This window comes from Salmo trutta, chromosome 5 (genome assembly GCF_901001165.1).
Source record: "Salmo trutta chromosome 5, fSalTru1.1, whole genome shotgun sequence".
Lineage (NCBI taxonomy): Eukaryota > Metazoa > Chordata > Actinopteri > Salmoniformes > Salmonidae > Salmo > Salmo trutta.
Genome location: NC_042961.1, coordinates 2862596 through 2884812, shown reverse-complemented (window position 1 = coordinate 2884812; position 22217 = coordinate 2862596). Strand labels below are relative to the sequence as shown.

The following is a 22217-nucleotide window of genomic DNA, read 5'->3' as shown; positions in this document are numbered from 1 at the left end:
GCAGTGAGCTGTAGTGGTGTCCCCTATAGCAGTGAGCTGTAGTGTTGTCCACTATAGCAGTGAGCTGTAGTGGTGTCCCCTATAGCGGTGAGCTGTAGTGTTGTCCCCTATAGCAGTGAGCTGTAGTGTTGTCCTCTATAGCGGTGAGATGTAGTGTTGTCCACTATTAGCAGTGAGATCCAGCATCTCACAGTACTGTTGTTGTTGTGGTTGCTTTAAGGAGCTGATGATGGAGGGTTTATAATGTATTCTAAGTGCAGAAGTAAGGGCTTCCTGTAAAGCTGCTGTCATTTAATGACAGGCTGTTCCCTGTTAGGGCCTAAAGTCATAGGAGGATAGATGGAGAAAACAGGTATCAAGTCATAGGAGGGTAGATGGAGAAAACAGGCATAAAGTCATAGGAGGATAGATGGAGAAAACAGGCATAAAGTCGTAGGAGGGTAGATGGAGAAAACAGGCATAACGTCGTAGGAGGGTAGATGGAGAAAACAGGCATAAAGTCATAGGAGGGTAGATGGAGAAAACAGGCATAAAGTCATAGGAGGATAGATGGAGAAAACAGGCATAAAGTCATAGGAGGATAGATGGAGAAAACAGGCATAAAGTCGTAGGAGGGTAGATGGAGAAAACAGGCATCAAGTCATAGGAGGATAGATGGAGAAAACAGGCATAAAGTCATAGGAGGATAGATGGAGAAAACAGGCATCAAGTCATAGGAGGATAGGTGGAGAAAACAGGCATAAAATCATAGGAGGATAGATGGAGAAAACAGGCATCAAGTCGTAGGAGGATAGATGGAGAAAACAGGCATCAAGTCATAGGAGGATAGGTGGAGAAAACAGGCATCAAGTCATAGGAGGATAGGTGGAGAAAACAGGCATTAAGTCATAGGAGGATAGATGGAGAAAACAGGCATCAAGTCATAGGATAGATGGAGAAAACAGGCATAAAATCATAGGAGGGTAGATGGAGAAAACATCAAAGGAATTGGCAGTGCTCTCGACTATCAATAATGCCAATATGAAAACAACCGTAACATTTCAAATGGACAGGAGGGCACTTAATACAGAATGACTTAGGATACTACATCACTTATATCAATTATACACACTCTTTACTTGAGTGCTACATAACAAAATCTTCTCTAGCCATTTTGGGTAAGTGTTTGGTCATCCTATGGGTGTTGTGTTTGGTCATCCTATGGGTGTTGTGTTTGGTCATCCAATGGGTGTTGTGTTTGGTCATCCTATGGGTGTTGTGTTTGGTCATCCTATGGGTGTTGTGTTTGGTCATCCTATGGGTGTTGTGTTTGGTCATCCTATGGGTGTTGTGTTTGGTCATCCAATGGGTGTTGTGTTTGGTCATCCTATGGGTGTTGTGATTGGTCATCCTATGGGTGTTGTGATTGGTCATCCTATGGGTGTTGTGTTTGGTCATCCAATGGGTGTTGTGTTTGGTCATCCTATGGGTGTTGTGATTGGTCATCCTATGGGTGTTGTGATTGGTCATCCTATGGGTGTTGTGTTTGGTCATCCTATGGGTGTTGTGTTTGGTCATCCTATGGGTGTTGTGATTGGTCATCCTATGGGTGTTGTGTTTGGTCATCCAATGGGTGTTGTGTTTGGTCATCCAATGGGTGTTGTGTTTGGTCATTCTATGGGTGTTGTGATTGGTCATCCTATGGGTGTTGTGATTGGTCATCCTATGGGTGTTGTGTTTGGTCATCCTATGGGTGTTGTGTTTGGTCATCCTATGGGTGTTGTGATTGGTCATCCTATGGGTGTTGTGATTGGTCATCCTATGGGTGTTGTGATTGGTCCTCCTATGGGTGTTGTGTTTGGTCATCCTATGGGTGTTGTGATTGGTCATCCTATGGGTGTTGTGTTTGGTCATCCAATGGGTGTTGTGTTTGGTCATCCAATGGGTGTTGTGTTTGGTCATCCTATGGGTGTTGTGATTGGTCATCCTATGGGTGTTGTGATTGGTCATCCTATGGGTGTTGTGATTGGTCATCCTATGGGTGTTGTGTTTGGTCATCCTATGGGTGTTGTGATTGGTCATCCTATGGGTGTTGTGATTGGTCATCCTATGGGTGTTGTGATTGGTCATCCTATGGGTGTTGTGTTTGGTCATCCTATGGGTGTTGTGTTCCTGGGAATATAGTTAAATACATTAGTATAATAATTGTCCTTCCACCTCTAAATGTTCTTCTTCTTTTTAATACTGCCTTAACTATTCAGCTTCCTATAATCATTGTCATCCCATCACTAATAGTTGTTCTTGTTACTGTCTAGGTTCCACTGTAATTGCCCAGCTGGATATTTTGGCACCCTGTGTGACCTGGATATTAATGAGTGTGAAGTTTCACCTTGCCTTCACGAGGCCGTCTGTATCAACAAACCTGGAGGCTTCAAGTGTGTCTGTCGTCCTGGAAACGCAGGTAAAGATTATTTCATTTTAACCCTGCTGTCACCAAATTCTAAAAGCTACTTTCCCCGTTAGGGCCACCGTAGGACTCCTTTACCCCTCGGTGACAAAGAGATCAATGTGAGAGGGCTACAGCTTATCAGGACTGCGGTGGGTCTAGCTGGCTGCTTCATGATATCAGGACCATGGTGGGTCTAGCTGGCTGCTTCATGATATCAGGACTGCGGTGGGTCTAGCTGGCTGCTTCATGATATCAGGACTGCGGTGGGTCTAGCTGGCTGCTTCATGATATCAGGACCATGGTGGGTCTAGCTGGCTGCTTCATGATATCAGGACCATGGTGGGACTAGCTGGCTACTTCATGATATCAGGACCGTATTGGGACTAGCTGGCTACCTCATGATATCAGGACCGTATTGGGACTAGCTGGCTACTTCATGATATCAGGACTGTATTGGGACTAGCTGGCTGCTACATGATATCAGGACCATGGTGGGTCTAGATGGCTGCTTCATGATATCAGGACCATGGTGGGTCTAGCTGGCTGCTTCATGATATCAGGACCATGGTGGGTCTAGCTGGCTGCTTCATGATATCAGGACCATGGTGGGTCTAGCTGGCTGCTACATGATATCAGGACCATGGTGGGTATAGAAGATGGCTGCTTCATGATATCAGGACCATGGTGGGTCTAGCTGGCTGCTTCATGATATCATGGTGGGTCTAGATGGCTGCTTCATGATATCAGGACTGCGGTGGGTCTAGCTGGCTGCTTCATGATATCAGGACCATGGTGGGTCTAGCTGGCTGCTTCATGATATCAGAACCATGGTGTGTCTAGCTGGCTGCTTCATGATATCAGGACCATGGTGGGTCTAGCTGGCTGCTACATGATATCAGGACCATGGTGGGTATAGAAGATGGCTGCTTCATGATATCAGGACCATGGTGGGTCTAGCTGGCTGCTACATGATATCAGGACCATGGTGGGTCTAGATGGCTGCTTCATGATATCAGGACCATGGTGGGTCTAGCTGGCTGCGTCATGATATCAGGACCATGGTGGGTCTAGCTGGCTGCTTCATGATATCAGGACCGTGGTGGGTCTAGCTGGCTGCTTCATGATATCAGGACCATGGTGGGTCTAGCTGGCTGCTTCATGATATCAGGACCATGGTGGGTCTAGCTGGCTGCTTCATGATATCAGGACCGTGGTGGGTCTAGCTGGCTGCTTCATGATAACAGGACCATGGTGGGTCTAGCTGGCTGCTTCCTGATATCAGGACTGTATTGGGTCTAGCTGGCTGCTCCATGATATCAGGACCATGGTGGGTCTAGTTGGCTGCTTCATGATATCAGGACCATGGTGGGTCTAGATGGCTGCTTCATGATATCAGAACCATGGTGGGTCTAGCTGGCTGCTTTATGATATCAGGACCATGGTGGGTCTAGCTGGCTGCTTCATGATATCAGGACCATGGTGGGTATAGATGGCTGCTTCATGATATCAGGACCATGGTGGGTCTAGCTGGCTGCTTCATGATATCAGGACCATGGTGGGTATAGATGGCTGCTTCATGATATCAGGACCGTGGTGGGTCTAGCTGGCTGCTTCCTGATATCAGGACTGTATTGGGTCTAGCTGGCTGCTCCATGATATCAGGACCATGCTGGGTCTAGCTGACTGCTTCATGATATCAGGACCGTATTGGGACTAGCTGGCTACTTCATGATATCAGGACCGTATTGGGACTAGCTGGCTACTTCATGATATCAGGACCGTATTGGGACTAGCTGGCTGCTTTATGATATCAGGACCGTATTGGGACTAGCTGGCTACTTCATGATAGTCGGACACTGGAACTGGCTAAAACAAACCTTAAAGAGAAACTGTCTGCAGCACAATGGGTGATCATTTTAATGAATCGTATTGTACACACAGCACAGTTCCCTTAGATATAATGTTTCAAGAATGATAACAGGAGATAAATCCACAATACTTGTTTTAATCTAAAGGTAATCTGTCTTCAACTGTGTCTACATTCTGATGGTCTGTTATTTCATTAGGCTCTTTAGTTTCACCACTACATTCTGATGGTCTGTTATTTCATTAGGCTCTTTAGTGTCACCACTACATTCTGTTATTTCATTAGGCTCTTTAGTTTCACCATTACATTCTGTTGTTCTGTTTCATTAGGGCTCTTTAGTTTCACCACTACATTCTGTTGGTCTGTTGTTTCATTAGGGCTCTTTAATTTCACCACTACATTCTGTTATTTCATTAGGCTCTTTAGTTTCACCACTACATTCTGTTATTTCATTAGGGCTCTTTAATTTCACCACTACATTCTGTTATTTCATTAGGGCTCTTTAGTTTCACCATTACATTCTGTTGGTCTGTTTCATTAGGGCTCTTTAGTTTCACCATTACATTCTGTTGGTCTGTTGTTTCATTAGGGCTCTTTAGTTTCACCACTACATTCTGTTATTTCATTAGGCTCTTTAATTTCACCATTACATTCTGTTATTTCATTAGGCTCTTTAGTTTCACCACTACATTCTGTTATTTCATTAGGCTCTTTAGTTTCACCACTACATTCTGTTGGTCTGTTATTTCTTTAGGCTCTTTAGTTTCACCATTACATTCTGTTATTTCATTAGGGCTCTTTAATTTCACCACTACATTCTGTTATTTCATTAGGGCTCTTTAGTTTCACCACTACATTCTGTTGGTCTGTTGTTTCATTAGGGCTCTTTAGTTTCACCACTACATTCTGTTATTTCATTAGGGCTCTTTAATTTCACCACTACATTCTGTTATTTCATTAGGCTCTTTAGTTTCACCATTACATTCTGTTATTTCATTAGGCTCTTTAGTTTCACCACTACATTCTGTTATTTCATTAGGCTCTTTAGTTTCACCACTACATTCTGTTGGTCTGTTATTTCTTTAGGCTCTTTAGTTTCACCATTACATTCTGTTATTTCATTAGGGCTCTTTAATTTCACCACTACATTCTGTTATTTCATTAGGGCTCTTTAGATTCACCACTACATTCTGTTATTTCATTAGGGCTCTTTAATTTCACCACTACATTCTGTTATTTCATTAGGGCTCTTTAATTTCACCACTACATTCTGTTATTTCATTAGGGCTCTTTAGTTTCACCACTACATTCTGTTATTTCATTAGGGCTCTTTAATTTCACCACTACATTCTGTTATTTCATTAGGCTCTTTAGTTTCACCATTACATTCTGTTATTTCATTAGGGCTCTTTAGTTTCACCATTACATTCTGTTATTTCATTAGGCTCTTTAATTTCACCACTACATTCTGATGGTCTGTTATTTCAATAGGGCTCTTTAGTTTCACCATGACATTCTGTTGTTTCATTAGGGCTCTTTAATTTCACCACTACATTCTGTTATTTCATTAGGGCTCTTTAGTTTCACCATTACATTCTGTTGTTTCATTAGGGCTCTTTAGTTTCACCACTACATTCTGTTATTTCATTAGGGCTCTTTAGTTTCACCACTACATTCTGTTATTTCATTAGGGCTCTTTAGTTTCACCACTACATTCTGTTGTTTCATTAGGCTCTTTAGTTTCACCATTACATTCTGTTATTTCATTAGGGCTCTTTAGTTTCTCCATTACATTCTGTTATTTCATTAGGGCTCTTTAATTTCACCACTACATTCTGTTATTTCATTAGGGCTCTTTAGTTTCACCATTACATTCTGTTGTTTCATTAGGGCTCTTTAGTTTCACCATTACATTCTGTTGTTTCATTAGGCTCTTTAGTTTCACCACTACATTCTGTTATTTCATTAGGCTCTTTAGTTTCACCATTACATTCTGTTATTTCATTAGGGCTCTTTAGTTTCACCACTACATTCTGTTGTTTCATTAGGCTCTTTAGTTTCACCATTACATTCTGTTGTTCTGTTTCATTAGGGCTCTTTAGTTTCACCACTACATTCTGTTGTTTCATTAGGGCTCTTTAGTTTCTCCACTACATTCTGTTGGTCTGTTGTTTCATTAGGGCTCTTTAATTTCACCACACTATTGTTGTTTTGCTCTGCTACCATCCATTCAGGACATGTTTTACACACAAGACACCTATATTGAGCTCTTTTTGTTAGAGGACCAATCTAATCCTGCTTCCTGTCAGCTGATTTTAAGATTAATTTCATTTGTCTTCTTCACTGTATCATCAATTTATCCTTTTCCAGTGGAAACAGGGGAGGGTGGAGGGGGAACTCTCTGAGGTATTGCCACTCTGGAGAGCAACAGAACAGCCTGATGTGCATGGCCCAATTCCCAACTGAAGATGCTTCTTTTATTCTTAGGCCCCTGTGCGCTCAGCCTCGGCTGCTTCCCAAATAACACTGTATTCCCTGTACGGTGCACTACTTTTGACCAGGGCCCTGGTCCAAAGTATTACACCATATAGGGAATAGGGTGCCATTTTGGATGCAACCATTGCACAAGTCATTACTTTCTCCCCTTCCCTCTAAGCTGGTCTGAGGAAACAGATAGTGTCTGCCCCAGGGAGCAGGGCCAGAGGATATATTTTGGATTGGTTCAACCAACCGACTTCAGCTTCCAAAGAAATATTTCCTCTAATAAGACATGTAACAGAACTTTTTCAAGAGAAGAGAGGGAACAAAAAAGTGAGTAAGTAAAAAAAGAGAGAAAAGAGGAAAGAATGGAAGAAAAACAGGAGATGAAAGAGTGGAAGGAAAACGAGAAGGATTTGGCAAAACGTTAATATGGCTTCGGTCTAGTGGTTGAATTGGCTGCTCGGGGGCTTGATCTAGGCACATAATGATTTGTAAATTGAAAATGTGTTTTTATGCAGCTGCTATAGTGTGTCATCTGCTCCCGCCAGTGAATACTGTAACTCATTGTGTCACTTTGATGCTATTATCAAATTTATTCTCATATTGCTTCGCTTCATCCATCAGGGATGGCAAAGCCCCTCTCCAAATGGGATGTCAACATTCATTCCAACTCGTTTCAACGGTTGACATGAAAATAAAGTCGTCAGGTGTTATAGCGAGGGGCTTTTACATTCATTTCAATACAGATTTATGGGAGAATAAATGGTGAAGTTTTCAGAATACATGCAAGCGTCAGAAATGTGTTGATGTAATGAATTTGGTTATCAGTAGGAAATTGCACATATGAGCAATATCATGCTCAAACTAAAACACATTTGGAATCTTATTTAGGTGAATCATCCACAGTGTGAGAAATATGCAACGAGGGATCTTAGATTTGGTATGCTATTTATGTTTTATTTTGTCAAAAGACAAAAGGATAGAATTGTTATTATACGTAAGGTAAAAAGTGAATTTCTGTCACGTTATAAAACTAATACAGAAGTCTGATTTAAAACACTATTCAAGGTCAGGTTGATAATTATGGCCCCATGCAATCCCCAAAACATTCCTGCATGGAATATCTTACCACCAGCACTGATGAAATAATTATTTGGTTGTGCAAACCACAGTTTGTCCAGGTGGGTGGTCTCAGATGATCCCGCAGGTGAAGAAGCCGGATGTGGCGGTCCTGGGCTGGTGTGATTACTTGTGGTTGTGAGGCCAGTTGGACATACTGCCATATTCTCTAAAATGAAGTTGGAGGCAGCTTATGGTAGAGAAATTAACATTCAATTCTCTGGCAACAGCATGCCAATTGCGCACTCCCTCAAAGTTGAGGCATCTGTGGCACTGTGTTGTGTGACAAAACTGCACATTTAGGAGTGGCCTTTTATTGTCCTTAGCACATGGTGCACTGATCATGCTGTTTGCTCAGCTTCTTGATTGTCTTGGCAAATTAGAAATGCTCACTGACAGGGATGTACTGTAGACAACTTTTAGTGTGTATGGAACGTTTCTGGAATCTTTTATTTCATCTCATGAAACATGGGACCAACACTTTACATGTTGCGTTTATATTTTTGTTTAGTATATACAGTACCAGTCAAAAGTTGACACACCTACTCATTCCAGGGTTTTTCTTTATTTTGACTATTTTCTACATTGTAGAACAATAGTGAAGACATCAAAGCTATGATAGAGGCACACTACCATAAAACACAGCCTGATTATGTCAACATGTATGGAATTGTTCCAAATGTATATTAACTATACATTTGTAATCATATTATATAAAGAGCCTCAACCTGCACTACCTTAACAGGGGTCTAGAGAGAAGATGATTAATAAATCTTGACACCTGGCTTTGTGAAAAATGAAGAGCAATACAGGAGACAGATTAAAAAGCTGTTATGATTCATCTCAATGCTAACCTTCTTAAAGGCTCTTACAGGAGAATCCATCTGAGAGAAACAAAAGAGAGACATTAAATAATAATCGTCCAGCTTCTATCCTCAATTACCTCTCGCAGCTGGAACTTTTTAAATCCACATAATTGTTCTATTCTATTCAGAGAGAGAAGGAAATAGGTTGTGAATGCCTGCTGAGAACAAGAGGATGGAGGATTACATGTAGAGTAGTGTGCAGGAGAAAAGGTACTTCCTCAAATAATACATACCTACAGGAGAAAATGTACTTCCTCATGTTGTAAAATAACATAACTACAGACTGGTCTATTGTGTAGTAGAACTGTCCTTATTATTAGACCTACTGATAAAACTGAAATTAAATATATTGTTACATTCCCCAGCAAGAAAACAAAATAATATCACTCAAACAGAAGGCATAACTAACAAAGTCACTGACAACAACCAAAATGAAACAGATGGGGTTTTAGGAGGGGTTCTGAAAGACACTCAATGAGGAACTCCACTGAAAGTTGACTAGCAACAACAACTGGACCTTAAAAGACAGCTACCATGAGTGCCCACTAAATTTGGCTAAGAAGAGGCAAACAAAATAAAAACCCACACCAAACTTAAAGACAGGAAGCAAACCAAAAAGGTGGCGCAAAACAAAATCAGGGAAATCGGACAGACTAGGGAGAGCCAACTAAAGGTGTTAACCATCTGCATCTTTCAAGACAACTGGAGCAGTGGGACAGCCACTCTTAAATAGCACCTAGGCCAGCACAGGTGTAACACATACTGACTAACGAGGTAACACCAATCTGTGCGCCCTACGTGCTAACGAACTATACGTGCTAAAGTCCAACCACAAAACATAAATGGAAAAACCAAAACCTGTAACAGTATACTGAACAGAAATATTAATGCAACATGTAAAGTGTTGGTCCCATGTTTCATGAGCTGAAATAAAAGATCCCAGACATTTTACATATGCACAAAAAGCTTATTTCTCTCAAATTGTTTGCACAAATTTGTTTACATCCCTGTTAGGGAGTATTTACTCTTTGCCAAGATAATCCATCCACCTGACAGGTGAGGCATATCAAGAAGCTGATTAAACAGCATAATCATTGCACAGGTGCACCTTGTGCTTGGGACAATAAAGGGCCACTCTAAAATGTGCAGTTTTGTCACACGACACAATGCCACAGATGACTCAAGTTTTGAGGGAGCGTGCAATTGGCATGCTGACTGCAGGAATGTCCACCAGAGATGTTTCCAGATAATTGAATGTTTATTTCTCTACCATAAGCCGCCTCAAGTAATTTTAGAGAATTTGGCAGTATGTCCAACCGGCCTCACAACCACAGGCCACGTGTAACCACGCCAGCCCAGGACCTCCACATCCGGCTTCTCCACCTGCGGGATCATCTGAGACCAGCCCCCTGGAAATCTGATGAAACTCTGGGTTTGCACAACCGAAGAATTTCTGCACAAACTGTTTGAAAAAAGTCTCAGGGAAGCTCATCTGCATGCTCGTCATACTCACCAAGGTCTTGACCTGACTGCAGTTCGGTGTCGTAACTGACTTCAGTGGGCAAATGCGCCGCCATCACCTCATGTTTCAGCATGATAATGCATGGCCCCATGTCGCAATAATCTGTACACAATTCCTGGAAGCTGAACATGTCCCAGTTGTTCCATGGCCTGCATACTCACCAGACATGTCACCCATTGAGCACGTTTGGGATGCTCTGGATTGACGGTTAGAACAGCGTGTTCCAGTTCCCACCAATATCCTGCAACTTTTCACAGTCATTAAATAGGAGTGGGACAACATTCCACAGGCCACAACCAACAGCCTGATCAACTCTATGTGAAAGAGATATGTCATGGTGAATGAGGCAAGTGGTGGTCACACCAGATACTGACTGTTTTTCTGATCCACATCCCTCATTTTTAAAGTATCTGTGACCAGCAGATGCATATCTGTATTCCCAATCATGTGAAATGCCTAGATCAGGCCCTAAATTTATTGAATTTATTGGAGTATGGAAATTGCCTTACTGTAATACATTTATCATATAAGGAAATTGACTGATTTCCTTATATGAACTGTGACTCAGTAAAATCTTTGAAATTGTTGCATGTTGCGTTTATATTTTTGTTCGGTGTGTGTGTGTATTGCTTTCATTGTATAGTTGACTATAATTACAAGACCACCATGTTTGGATTGATTCTTAAATGGAATTTGAGGAAATTGTTGTTCATGGATTTGTTCAACACACAATCACCCAGTCATTAACATGTCTTTACATCTAACAAAACAAGGGGAATCTACAAATACCCTCTGAGTTGTATTTACTGTATCAGCTCATTTACTGTGAAGCTCGTTTTTAATTTACAATAACATATTTTCAGCTGTAATTTGATTTAAACACAAGTTGTATACGTGGTCAGTAAAGTAGCAGGAATATCTCGTTGTGTTTATAGAAGGCTTGCTGAAGCAGAAATAAAGGACTCGTCCAAAATGTCATGTTATTCCCTATATAGTACACTACTTTTGAAGAAGTGCACTATATAGGGAATAGTGTGCCGTTTTGGGACGCAGACAAAGTCATTAAGACTGAACTAGCAGGTCAATATGGAGGGAATTGTCACTGGCTGCTCTGAATGAGCATATTGAGACTGTTTAATTACAACATGTTAATTATCTACATTATTCACATTCATTCATTTGTTAATTTATTAATTTATGTAGGCCTTCTGCAAAAGACAAACAAAAGAGATTTAGGCAGCAAGACAGAGCTGTAAGGTTATTCATAAGAACAGTTTTATAACAGAAGGTAATAGGGAGCATTTCTCCAGCCCCATCCCTCAGCGTTTAACCAAAACTGGGGCAAGGAGACGTTTTGTTATTGTTTCAACTGCAGATTGGCCCTTTAAGCATCGATTAATTGAAATTTGACCAGAGCCAGATGACACCCTATTCCCTATTTAGTAGGTTTGGGCCATGTCAACATTTGTCCTATTGTGATTATGTACCGATAAAACATTGTGATATAAGATGCTATCGCCCCCCTTTGATATATATACAAATAAATATATAAAAAAACAGCTTAAACGACAGTTGGGCGATAGAGCCAAATTGAATGCAACTGGATGAATCATGATGAAAGATAATGTTGTTGTAAGTCTGGGCAGAGGCTAATTGCAACCAATGGCACATATTTTCTAATATGCCTTTCTGGTGGAGGAGCAGAATAGGTCTCTGTCTGTCTGTCTGTCTGTCTGTCTGTCTGTCTGTCTGTCTGTCTGTCTGTCTGTCTGTCTGTCTGTCTGTCTGTCTGTCTGTCTGTCTGTCTGTCTGTCTGTCTGTCTGTCTGTCTGTCTGTCTGTCTGTCTGTCTGTCTGTCTGTCTGTCTGTCTGTCTGTCTGTCTGTCTGTCTGTCTGTCTGTCTGTCTGTCTGTCTGTCTGTCACGCACATGATGGAGCAGTGACTGTCTGACCAGGAACAGGCTGTCTTAACGTAGTGAGCTAGGTTATAGGACTACATCATGATGAGGAACAGACTGTATTAACGTAGTGAGCTAGGTTATAGGACTACATCATGATGAGGAACAGGCTGTCTTAACGTAGTGAGCTAGGTTATAGGACTACATCATGAGCTGGATAGAAGCAGTCTACAGTTTTCAGAACGGGATAATATTGCTTTATTTTCCTCAGAAAAATCTAGAATATTGTTTGTTCTATCTCTTATGAAGCTGTGATGGAGAATATCCTATGCCTAGGCTTAGGGCTGGGGTAGGTAACTAGATTCAGCCGCTGGCTTAGGCTATACACTTTCTGGTTATTTTTTTGCCCCAACAACTTTAGGACAACACCTTCGTGAACTAGAATACTTGGGAAATAAGCTGCTGTTCGTAACTTGAACATGTGTTAAAGCGTTTATAATAGACCTAGTAGAAGGGTAGGTTATTGACCATCTGTTATGATAGTTAAAGTGACACTCCAGTCTACTTTTTACCTCAAGTAACAGCTGATTTACATAACAAAAGACACATCTCAATAGGTGGTCCAGGTAAGTCATGACATAGTACAGAAAGGTGGGGGGGGCTTCCTCTTTTGTTCTCTATTGCTCCTCTATTGTTCCTCAAGCAAGGGGGAGGCCGATGACATCACGGATTCCCATCAGACCTACTCCTTGAAGCTAGCAGTTGTGTAAAAAAATTAACTATTTTGCTCAAAACATATTTTTTTACCCTTTAGTGTGTGTACTTTAGTGTATTTATACTTGCGATATCACTTTTTAACAGTAAAAGTAAAAAAATCACTGTAGGATGGAGTGTACGTTATAACAATGTTTTAGGCTATAGCCTAATGCCCATGCATTAGACAGAGAAAGAGAGAAACAATATTTTCTGACTGGACATGCTGCCTTGGTGGAATTCTCCGATGTCAGAGCAGCTTTCCCATCACTGTACCTGTACACAGTTAATCTGTAAATAGCACACCCAACTACCTCATCCCCATATTATTACTTACCCTCTTGCTCTTTTGCACCCCAGTATCTCTACTTGCACATCATCATCTGCACATCTGTCACTCCAGTATTAATTATAAATTGTTATTATTTTTGCCTCTAGGGCCTATTTATTGCCTATCTCCCTACTCTTCTACATTTGCACACACTGTACATAGATTTTTACATTTTTATTTTCTTTTGTGTTATTGACTGTACGTATGTTTATGTGTAACTCTGTGTTGTTGTTTTTGTTGCACTGCTTTGCTTTATCTTAACCAGGTCGCAGATGTAAATGACAACTTGTTCTAAATGGGCTTACCTGGTTAAATAAAGTTAAAATAAAAAGTCCTGCTATGTGCTGTCCTGCTGTGTGCTGTCCTGCTGTGTGCTGTCCTGCTGTCTGCTGTCCTGCTGTGTGCCTCCTGCTGCGTGCTGTCCTGCTGCATGCTGTCCTGCTGCGTGCTGTCCTGCTGCGTGCTGTCTTGCTGCGTGCTGTCCTGCTGCGTGCTGTCTTGCTGCGTGCTGTCCTGCTGTCGTGCTGTCCTGCTGTCGTGCTGTCTGCTGTCCTGCTGTGTGCTGTCCTGCTGTCTGCTGTCCTGCTGCGTGCTGTCCTGCTGCGTGCTGTCCTGCTGTGTGCTGTCCTGCTACGTGCTGTCCTGCTGTGTGCTGTCCTGCTGTCTACTGTCCTGCTGTGCTGTGTACTGTCCTGCTGTCTTGCTCTGCTGTGTACCGTCCTGCTGTCCTGATGTGTACTGTCCTGCTGTCTTGCTCTGCTGTGTACCGTCCTGCTGTGTGCTGTCTACTGTCCTGCTGTGCTGTGTGCTGTCTGCTGTCCTGCTGCGTGCTGTCCTGCTGCGTGCTGTCCTGCTGCGTGCTGTCCTGCTGCGTGCTGTCCTGCTGTCCTGCTGTCTACTGTCCTGCTATGCTGTGTACTGTCCTGCTGTCTTGCTCTGCTGTGTACCGTCCTGCTGTCCTGCTGTGTGCTGTCCTGATGTGTACTGTCCTGCTGTGCTGTGTACTGTCCTGCTACGTGCTGTCCTGCTGTGTGCTGTCCTGCTGTGTACTGTCCTGCTGTCCTGCTGTCCTGCTCTGCTGTGTACCATCCTGCTGTGTGCTGTCCTGATGTGTGCTGTCCTGCTGTCCTGATGTGTACTGTCCTGCTGTCTTGCTCTGCTGTGTACCATCCTGCTGTCCTGCTGTGTGCTGTCCTGATGTGTACTGTCCTGCTGTGCTGTGTACTGTCCTGCTACGTGCTGTCCTGCTGTGTGCTGTCCTGCTGTGTGCTGTCCTGCTGTGTACCGTCCTGCTGTGTGCTGTCCTGCTGTGTACCGTCCTGCTGTGTACCGTCCTGCTGTGTACCGTCCTGCTGTGTGCTGTCCTGATGTGTGCTGTCCTGATGTGTGCTGTCCTGATGTGTGCTGTCCTGATGTGTGCCGTCCTGCTGTGTGCTGTCCTGCTGTGTGCCGTCCTGCTGTGTACTGTCCTGATGTGTGCTGTCCTGATGTGTGCTGTCCTGCTGTCTACTGTCCTGCTGTGCGTTGCGAGACTTTACTTTGTGGCGCCAGTCAAGTTCAAATAGACTAAACCGTTGTTTGTCACATCACGATGTCATCACCGTCGACGATGGCAGAATTTTTTTTTTTACAATTTAATTAAAAATGAAAAACTGAAATCTCTTGAGTCTAAGTTTTCAGGAGTAAATATTTGCTTTACAAGTCACAAAGTAAGTTGCATGGACTCACATGAGTTTTGAATGCCTACCTCATCTCTGTACCCCACACATACAATTATCTGTAGGGTCCCTCAGTCCAGCAGTGAATTTCAAACACAGATTCAACCACAAAGACCAGGGAGGTTTTCCAATGCCTCACAAAGAAGGGCACCTATTGGTAGATGGGTAAATAAAAGCAGAGATTGAATATCCCTTTGAGCATGGTGAAGTTATAAATTACACTTTGGATGGTGTATCAATACACCCAGTCACTACAAAGATACAGGCATCCTTCCCAACTCAGTTGCAGGACAGGAAGGAATCCGCTCAGGGATTTCACCATGAAGCCATTGGTAAGTTTTTAAAACAGTTATAGCGTTTAACGGCTGTGATAGGAGAAAACTGCGGGTGGATCAACAACATTGTAGTTATTCCACAATACTAACCTAAATGACAGAGTGAAAAGAAGGAAGCTTGTACAGATTAAACATTTTCCAAAACATGCATCCTGTTTGCAACAAGGCACTAAAGTAATACTGCAAGAAATATGGCAAAGCAATTCACATTTTGTCCTGAATACAAAGTTATGTTTGGGTCAAATCAATGCAACACATTACTGAGTACCACTCTCCATATGTTCAAGCATAGTGGTGGCTGCATCATGTTATGGGTATGCTTGTAATCGTTAAGGACTGGGGAGTTGTTCAGGATAAAAAAGAAACGGAATGGAGCCAAGCACAGACAAAATCCTACAGTAAAACCTGTTTCAGTCTGCTATCCACCAAACACTGGGAGATGAATTCACCTTTCAGTAGGACAATAATCTAAAACACAAGGCCAAATCTACTCTATTTTTTATCCATTTGGAATTCAGGCTGTAACACAACAAACAGTGGAATAAATCCAGGGGTGTGATTCTTTTCTGAAGGCACTGTATATAGTGCACTAGTTTTTATTGGACCCTGGGCAAAAGTAGTGCACTATATAGAGAATAGAGTGCCATTTGGGACATAGTCCATGATATATTCCTATAGTCCTGAAATTATCCAATTATCCATCTATAGAGACCATTGTTATTTACCACAGACCAGGGACCCCCCTTGATAATCCATCTATTTTTGACCACTGTTATTTACTACAGACCTCGAACCCCCCTTGATAATCCATCTATAGAGACCATTGTTATTTACTACAGACCAGGGACCCCCCATGATAATCCATCTCTAGAGACCGTTGTTATTTGGGTCAACATCATTAGTAGCATGCTCCCTGAGTGCTACTGTAGATGACATCAGCACAATGCTACAGTACAGATTCCCTAGTCAGCAGCACATTGTTGAATGGTGATCTATATTCTCCACCTCTTGCTACAGTAAAGCAGGGCTTTAAGTTTTCCTTATGTACTGGACATACCTGAGTTCAAATACTACTTGAAGTCTTTAAAATACTTAAAGTGTTTGCTGTAGTCTGCCGTGAGTGCCGGGTGGGTGTGGTTTGGGAGTGCCAGATGGGTGGGGTTTGCAGTTTTGCGGTTATGATATTCGTTTCGTTGTGCCAGGCAAGCTCAATCAAATCAAATAGTTTTTGTCACATGCTTCGTAAACAACAGGTGGACTAACAGTGAAATGCTGACTGACAGGTCCTTCCCAACAATACAGAGATAAACAACAGGTGGACTAACAGTGAAATGCTGACTGACGGGTCCTTCCCAACAATACAGAGAGAAACAACAGGTGGACTAACAGTGAAATGCTGACTGACGGGTCCTTCCCAACAATACAGAGATAAACAACAGGTGGACTAACAGTGAAATGCTGACTGACAGGTCCTTCCCAACAATACAGAGAGAAACAACAGGTGGACTAACAGTGAAATGCTGACTGACAGGTCCTTCCCAACAATACAGAGATAAACAACAGGTGGACTAACAGTGAAATGCTGACTGACAGGTCCTTCCCAACAATACAGAGATAAACAACAGGTGGACTAACAGTGAAATGCTGACTGACAGGTCCTTCCCAACAATACAGAGATAAACAACAGGTGGACTAACAGTGAAATGCTGACTGACGGGTCCTTCCCAACAATACAGAGAGAAAGAAAATAGAGAAATAATTGAAAAGTAAAACACGTAATAATAAATAACAATCGTGCACAGATAATGTTTTTAATATTATTTCAAATAGTATTTGATCCCAGGTGTGGTACTGAATGGCTGTGTGCAGTCGTTAATGGGATTTCCACGTGTCAGCAACTGTATTAGACAGTGATAATGTGTTTTCACAATTACATTCACCCAAGTGAAGACAGGTCGCGAGGACTGTTCCTCTGACTATCTAATCAGATGATGGTAACAGTGTGGAGGAAGACGTATTATTGCAGGAGTGAAGACACCTATAGATCTGTGGTTATACAGTGACTGGTGCCACCTTTACTGTGAGGTGAACAACAATATGTAACACAGGATTAGATATTGCACATTCTATCCACTGTATATGCTGCAACCTAATGCAACAAACATAACATACATAATGTAATGTATGCCGTACTACACAATGCAAACATGCAAGACTTTAAGGAAGCAGTCATCTCTCTTCACCTACACTTGTGTCTGTCTTATTGCCATTATTGAAAAACCTTGACTATTTCTGCTACAAGTACAGTCATTGAAGCGAGAGAGTGTTCACCCTGTATTGATTCAATGTATTGAGGTGCATCTAAACTCAAATCAATTATTTAACCAGCCATTCACCTCTTTCCATGATGGAGAACTCACAGTAAACATGTATTGTGTTGTTACTTGTTCATATTCTAAGTGCTGTATGGTATAATATATATAATGTGTTTTCTATGTTAATATATGTCATTCCTTCCCAGGGACGTGGTGTGAACTGAGCATTGACGAGTGTGTGTCGAACCCGTGCCAAAACGGCGGGAGCTGCGTGGATGGTCCCAATCGATATCAGTGCTTATGTGCTGGAGGCTTCATGGGTTTCCACTGCGAGACCAACACTGATGAATGCATGTCAGGTCCCTGTCTTCATGGGAGGTAACCAACGGAAGCATTCATTACCAGTAAAACTGTTAGTGCTTCTCCTGCTGAATATAAAACCTCAGTCCAGGGTAGGAGATGTGTGTTGTTTATAAAAACTGTAAATAAAGTGGTTGTTTTTTTAAAGGGGAAAAAAGGAAAATGGTTGCTGAAATGGTGTGTAATGGTGTGTAATGGTGTGTAATGGTGTGTAATGTATAAGAGTGGGAAATAGGGCTTGTGTACTGTACACACTTTGTACCTACTATATAAGAGCGTCTGCTAAATGACTTAAATGTAAATGTAAATGTAATGTCCGTTTGACCTCAATTACCTCAATTTACATTCCCATGATAGGGAAATAGTGATTTCAGATATTTGCCTTCTCTCAGTGTTTAGCCTTTTAATATACTAGAGGCCTAGACCCGAGTGGGACCTGGGGCTTGGCAAAGCCATATAGGCCTGTTTTGTTATGTTATGTTTCTCTCTTATCTTCCCAGGTGCATTGATGGAGTGGATGTGTATTACTGCCAGTGTGAATTGGGATGGACTGGTGCCAGATGTGAAATGAACATTGATGTGAGTTGAGCTGAATGCTAGTTGGGTAAAGTTGGGTAAAACCATCTGGTAAAACCAACCTGTATAGGACTCATCATTACATAACATGGTCTCATTACAATATGTTCAAATAGTGTCATTTCGCTAAACATTGTAGTTATATTTCAGCCAAACTGACAAATTAGTTATTTGTAATTAACAATGACCTATGACTTATATTTCACTATAGTGACATAAATTAGTGTCATTTCACTATGGACACACGTTTTATATTTTGTAATAGTGACTGTGCATCACATCTCATTATTGTACAACATTCCAAAACATGCAAACCAGGAAGATCCAGATGATTAGTCTCCATTCTAATCAGACCAGAGCTGCTCCAGTGTGCCGTCTCTCCCCTTTCCCCATCCACAAGCCACATCGATTCTCCTACAGCATAAGTCAATTGAGCTACATGATCATGTAAGCATTGTATAAATACCTGATTAAAAGGAATCGCCTCACCCTAATCCCTAATTGATTTTAATACCCAGCCCAGCTTCAGTAGGCCTCCAGAGAGAGTGCTGGGCTGATAGAATAGAATGCTAAGGCAGCTGGAATGTCTCTGAGGTTCCGCTCTGGAATGCACAATCAGAGGCTCTTATTGTCTCGGTTTAAAGACCCCATTCTAATCTACAATTCTGCACATACTCTTTTAACTCATCATCCATCATAGTCAATTATGGATTTTAACAGTCATGTTTTCATATACAGGCCTATGTATTCATATTCAAGTCATTCTCTTACGATATTCTGTTTATCTATATATCTGTGTTAGTACCACCATGCAGTTGTGGATATTTAAAGTTACTATATTCGTTCAGAGTAAGAGTGCTAATCTAGGATCATGTAATATCAATATTATGATCTTGAAAGGCAAAAGTAAACTGATCCTACATCAGCACTTCTACTCTGAGACACGTTATAAATACAGGCCCTGGTCTCGTGTTTTACATGATGCTTTTTCCCCATCTACAGGAGTGTTCTTCCAGTCCGTGTCTGAATGGTGGCTCCTGTGTGGACTTGGTTGATAAATATGCGTGTTTCTGTCTGGATGGATACACTGGAAAGAACTGTGACATTGACATAGACATCTGTCTAGAAACCCCCATCAATGTCACCCTGTGTTTAAATGGAGGGACTTGTCTCGATGGCCAAGGCTCCAATTTCACCTGCAGGTCAGTGAATCTACATACATATCAATATCAATATATATACATACCTGTATATAATATGTACATGTAGAAACTTGGATTATTTTATATATATTTTTCAAATAATACAATATATTACAGTATTATAGCACCTCAAACATTTACCTGTTTGGATACACAGATTTTTGCTCCAAGGACTCATTTTAATAACAAATTACAGAGCCTGATACCTGTCGGCTGTAAGTGAAGTAATACAACATTATCCAGTGTTATGATATGCATGTTTTGACACAGTCTCTGTATTATGAGTTGAATTAAACCACCGCCTCCAATCAGACTAAAGTCACGCTGCCCCCTCATCTCTCAGATTGACATGCATCTGATTGGTTTAATATCAGGTTGCCACAGCAACAGAACCATGTCATGTCATTTCCTATTAACACGCTCTCCCTCCCCTGTGTGATGGATGAAGTCTAGCTCAATCAGTGGAGTCTGGTCTCACTTTAAATCAGAGGACTGTTCATAGTAATGACTGGACTGGAATTAATGAAACACTACTAAACACATCAAACACAATGGTTTCCATGTGTTTGTTACCGTTCCATTGATTCCAGTCCAGCCATTGCTATGAGCCGTCCTCCCTCCCTTCACATTGTGAATATAGCCAGACACTGCACTGCAGTAATAGGGTGTAGATTTGCCACAGCGTGGGTCCCCTCGACGTCTTGCTGTTAATTACATTGTCTTAGCTGTAGCACATATGCTCAGGTTCAGGGCCATAAGTCACTGTGGTCTAGTGTAAAGACAGAGGGCCGCATCCCAAACAGTACCCTAGTCCCTACATCTTCTGACCAGAGCCCTATGAGTCCTGTAGTGCACTGTAAAGGGAACAGCCATTTGGGACACAGACAGAGAAGGGCTGCCTGCCTGCTGCAGTAATGTTTAGTCTGTTATCAACAGTTGGAGGACAGTTGGGTGTCATGCTGCAGCATCTGGCTCTGTATACTCAATTATAATTCAATGTTTATTTTTTGTGAAACGAATGCTGAAGTTGTATGCATATGCTTTACTGTCCGTATGCTAGGTTTTCTTTTTGGTTAACAAATGCTGCATTGTTATGGGTATGCAGTATATGCCATATGTTGAAGTGAATTTGAAGAAGGCGTGTTTTATTGTCTCCATTTCCTTGGTGACAAGTCACATGTCAATCTAATGTCTCTTTAACACGAAATGACACAATGTATTGTAATCCTAAACTGTACGTGAGGGAATAACACTCTTTCTCATTAGATAATGGATACAAGCATGGATGTTATAGGTTGCAACCAGCGACAGACTGCATGCAGTTCAGTCCATTTGGTATATAGAGATCCATCCAATATTATGCGTGGTGTCAGGATTGCAACAGATTGGATGGTTGAATGGGATGTCTGGATTTGATGGCAATTCAACCAGCCTCGGGGACAAGCAGCATGGAGACAGTTTAAATTGCAGTTCCATTTCCTAGCTTGGTAACGGTTGGATGTTGGTTCTGTTTCAAACGGCACCCTATTCCCTTTATAGTGCACTATATTTGACCAAAACCCTATGGGGCTCAGGTAGGTAATAGGGTGCCATTTGGGACGCAGATAGTGTCTCCTTGAAGTAAGACATCCGTTGTCAATCTGCTGGTGTCTCCAGAGATCTGAGGAGTCCTGTACGAATGCATTTCAGACACATTATTAGAATACCCATGGACATGAATAGGACTTGGATGGTGAGAATGCATTCTAGAGATTGTTACTTTATGTTGTGTGTAGTAAAACTGCTTTTCCCCCCAAACTATCACTGTCAATACTGCAGAGAAGTCTAGACCAGTTATATGCTACTTATATGCCACTGCTATACTGAATATGGTAACACTTTACTTTACACCCAGCGTCATAACTATGTCATAATATGCCATAACAGCTGACACAACTTGTCATAACCTGTTATAATATGGTCATAACACTGTCATGACACATATTTAGACCTGTTGTGACATATATTGAGTTATTTTATGGCTGGTTATGACACCTACATAAGAGTGTTAAAACCCACAAAACAATACATTCCATTACACCATAGCCTACTCTTCAAAGGTATGTTTATGTTATATATTTTATTTTTAATTGACCATATTAAAGTATCATTGTAATTGTGCAAACATTGATGCCGGACATGCACCTACACCAATGCTCTGTTACTGAAGACTGGGATGAATGCAGGAGCAGATTTCAGGAGCAGGACAAGACACCCTCTTTTAGACTGATGACTGACATAAGGTTATGTACATGACAGGCCTATCTGGTTTATATGATTATGATGGTCATAATGCTTCTTGACAGTGTCATATAGTCTGTTTTCTTAGTCTAAGTAAAGTGACACAGGATGTTCATAATGCTACATGACAGGGAAATAAAGTGTATTTTCTACAAATTATTTCAAA

At 41.6% G+C, this 22217-nt stretch overlaps 1 protein-coding gene across 1 annotated transcript in view; it reads left to right on the top strand.

Annotated features, from left to right (window-relative positions):
• Window positions 1-22217, top strand: part of LOC115193446 (protein eyes shut homolog) — a 226058-nt gene that overhangs the window by 186443 nt on the left and 17398 nt on the right. The window contains exons 27-30 of the mRNA XM_029752135.1: window positions 2295-2440; window positions 17840-18011; window positions 18494-18572; window positions 19572-19771. Coding sequence (XP_029607995.1) covers window positions 2295-2440; window positions 17840-18011; window positions 18494-18572; window positions 19572-19771 — 597 coding nt within the window. The remainder of the gene's footprint in view (window positions 1-2294; window positions 2441-17839; window positions 18012-18493; window positions 18573-19571; window positions 19772-22217) is intronic.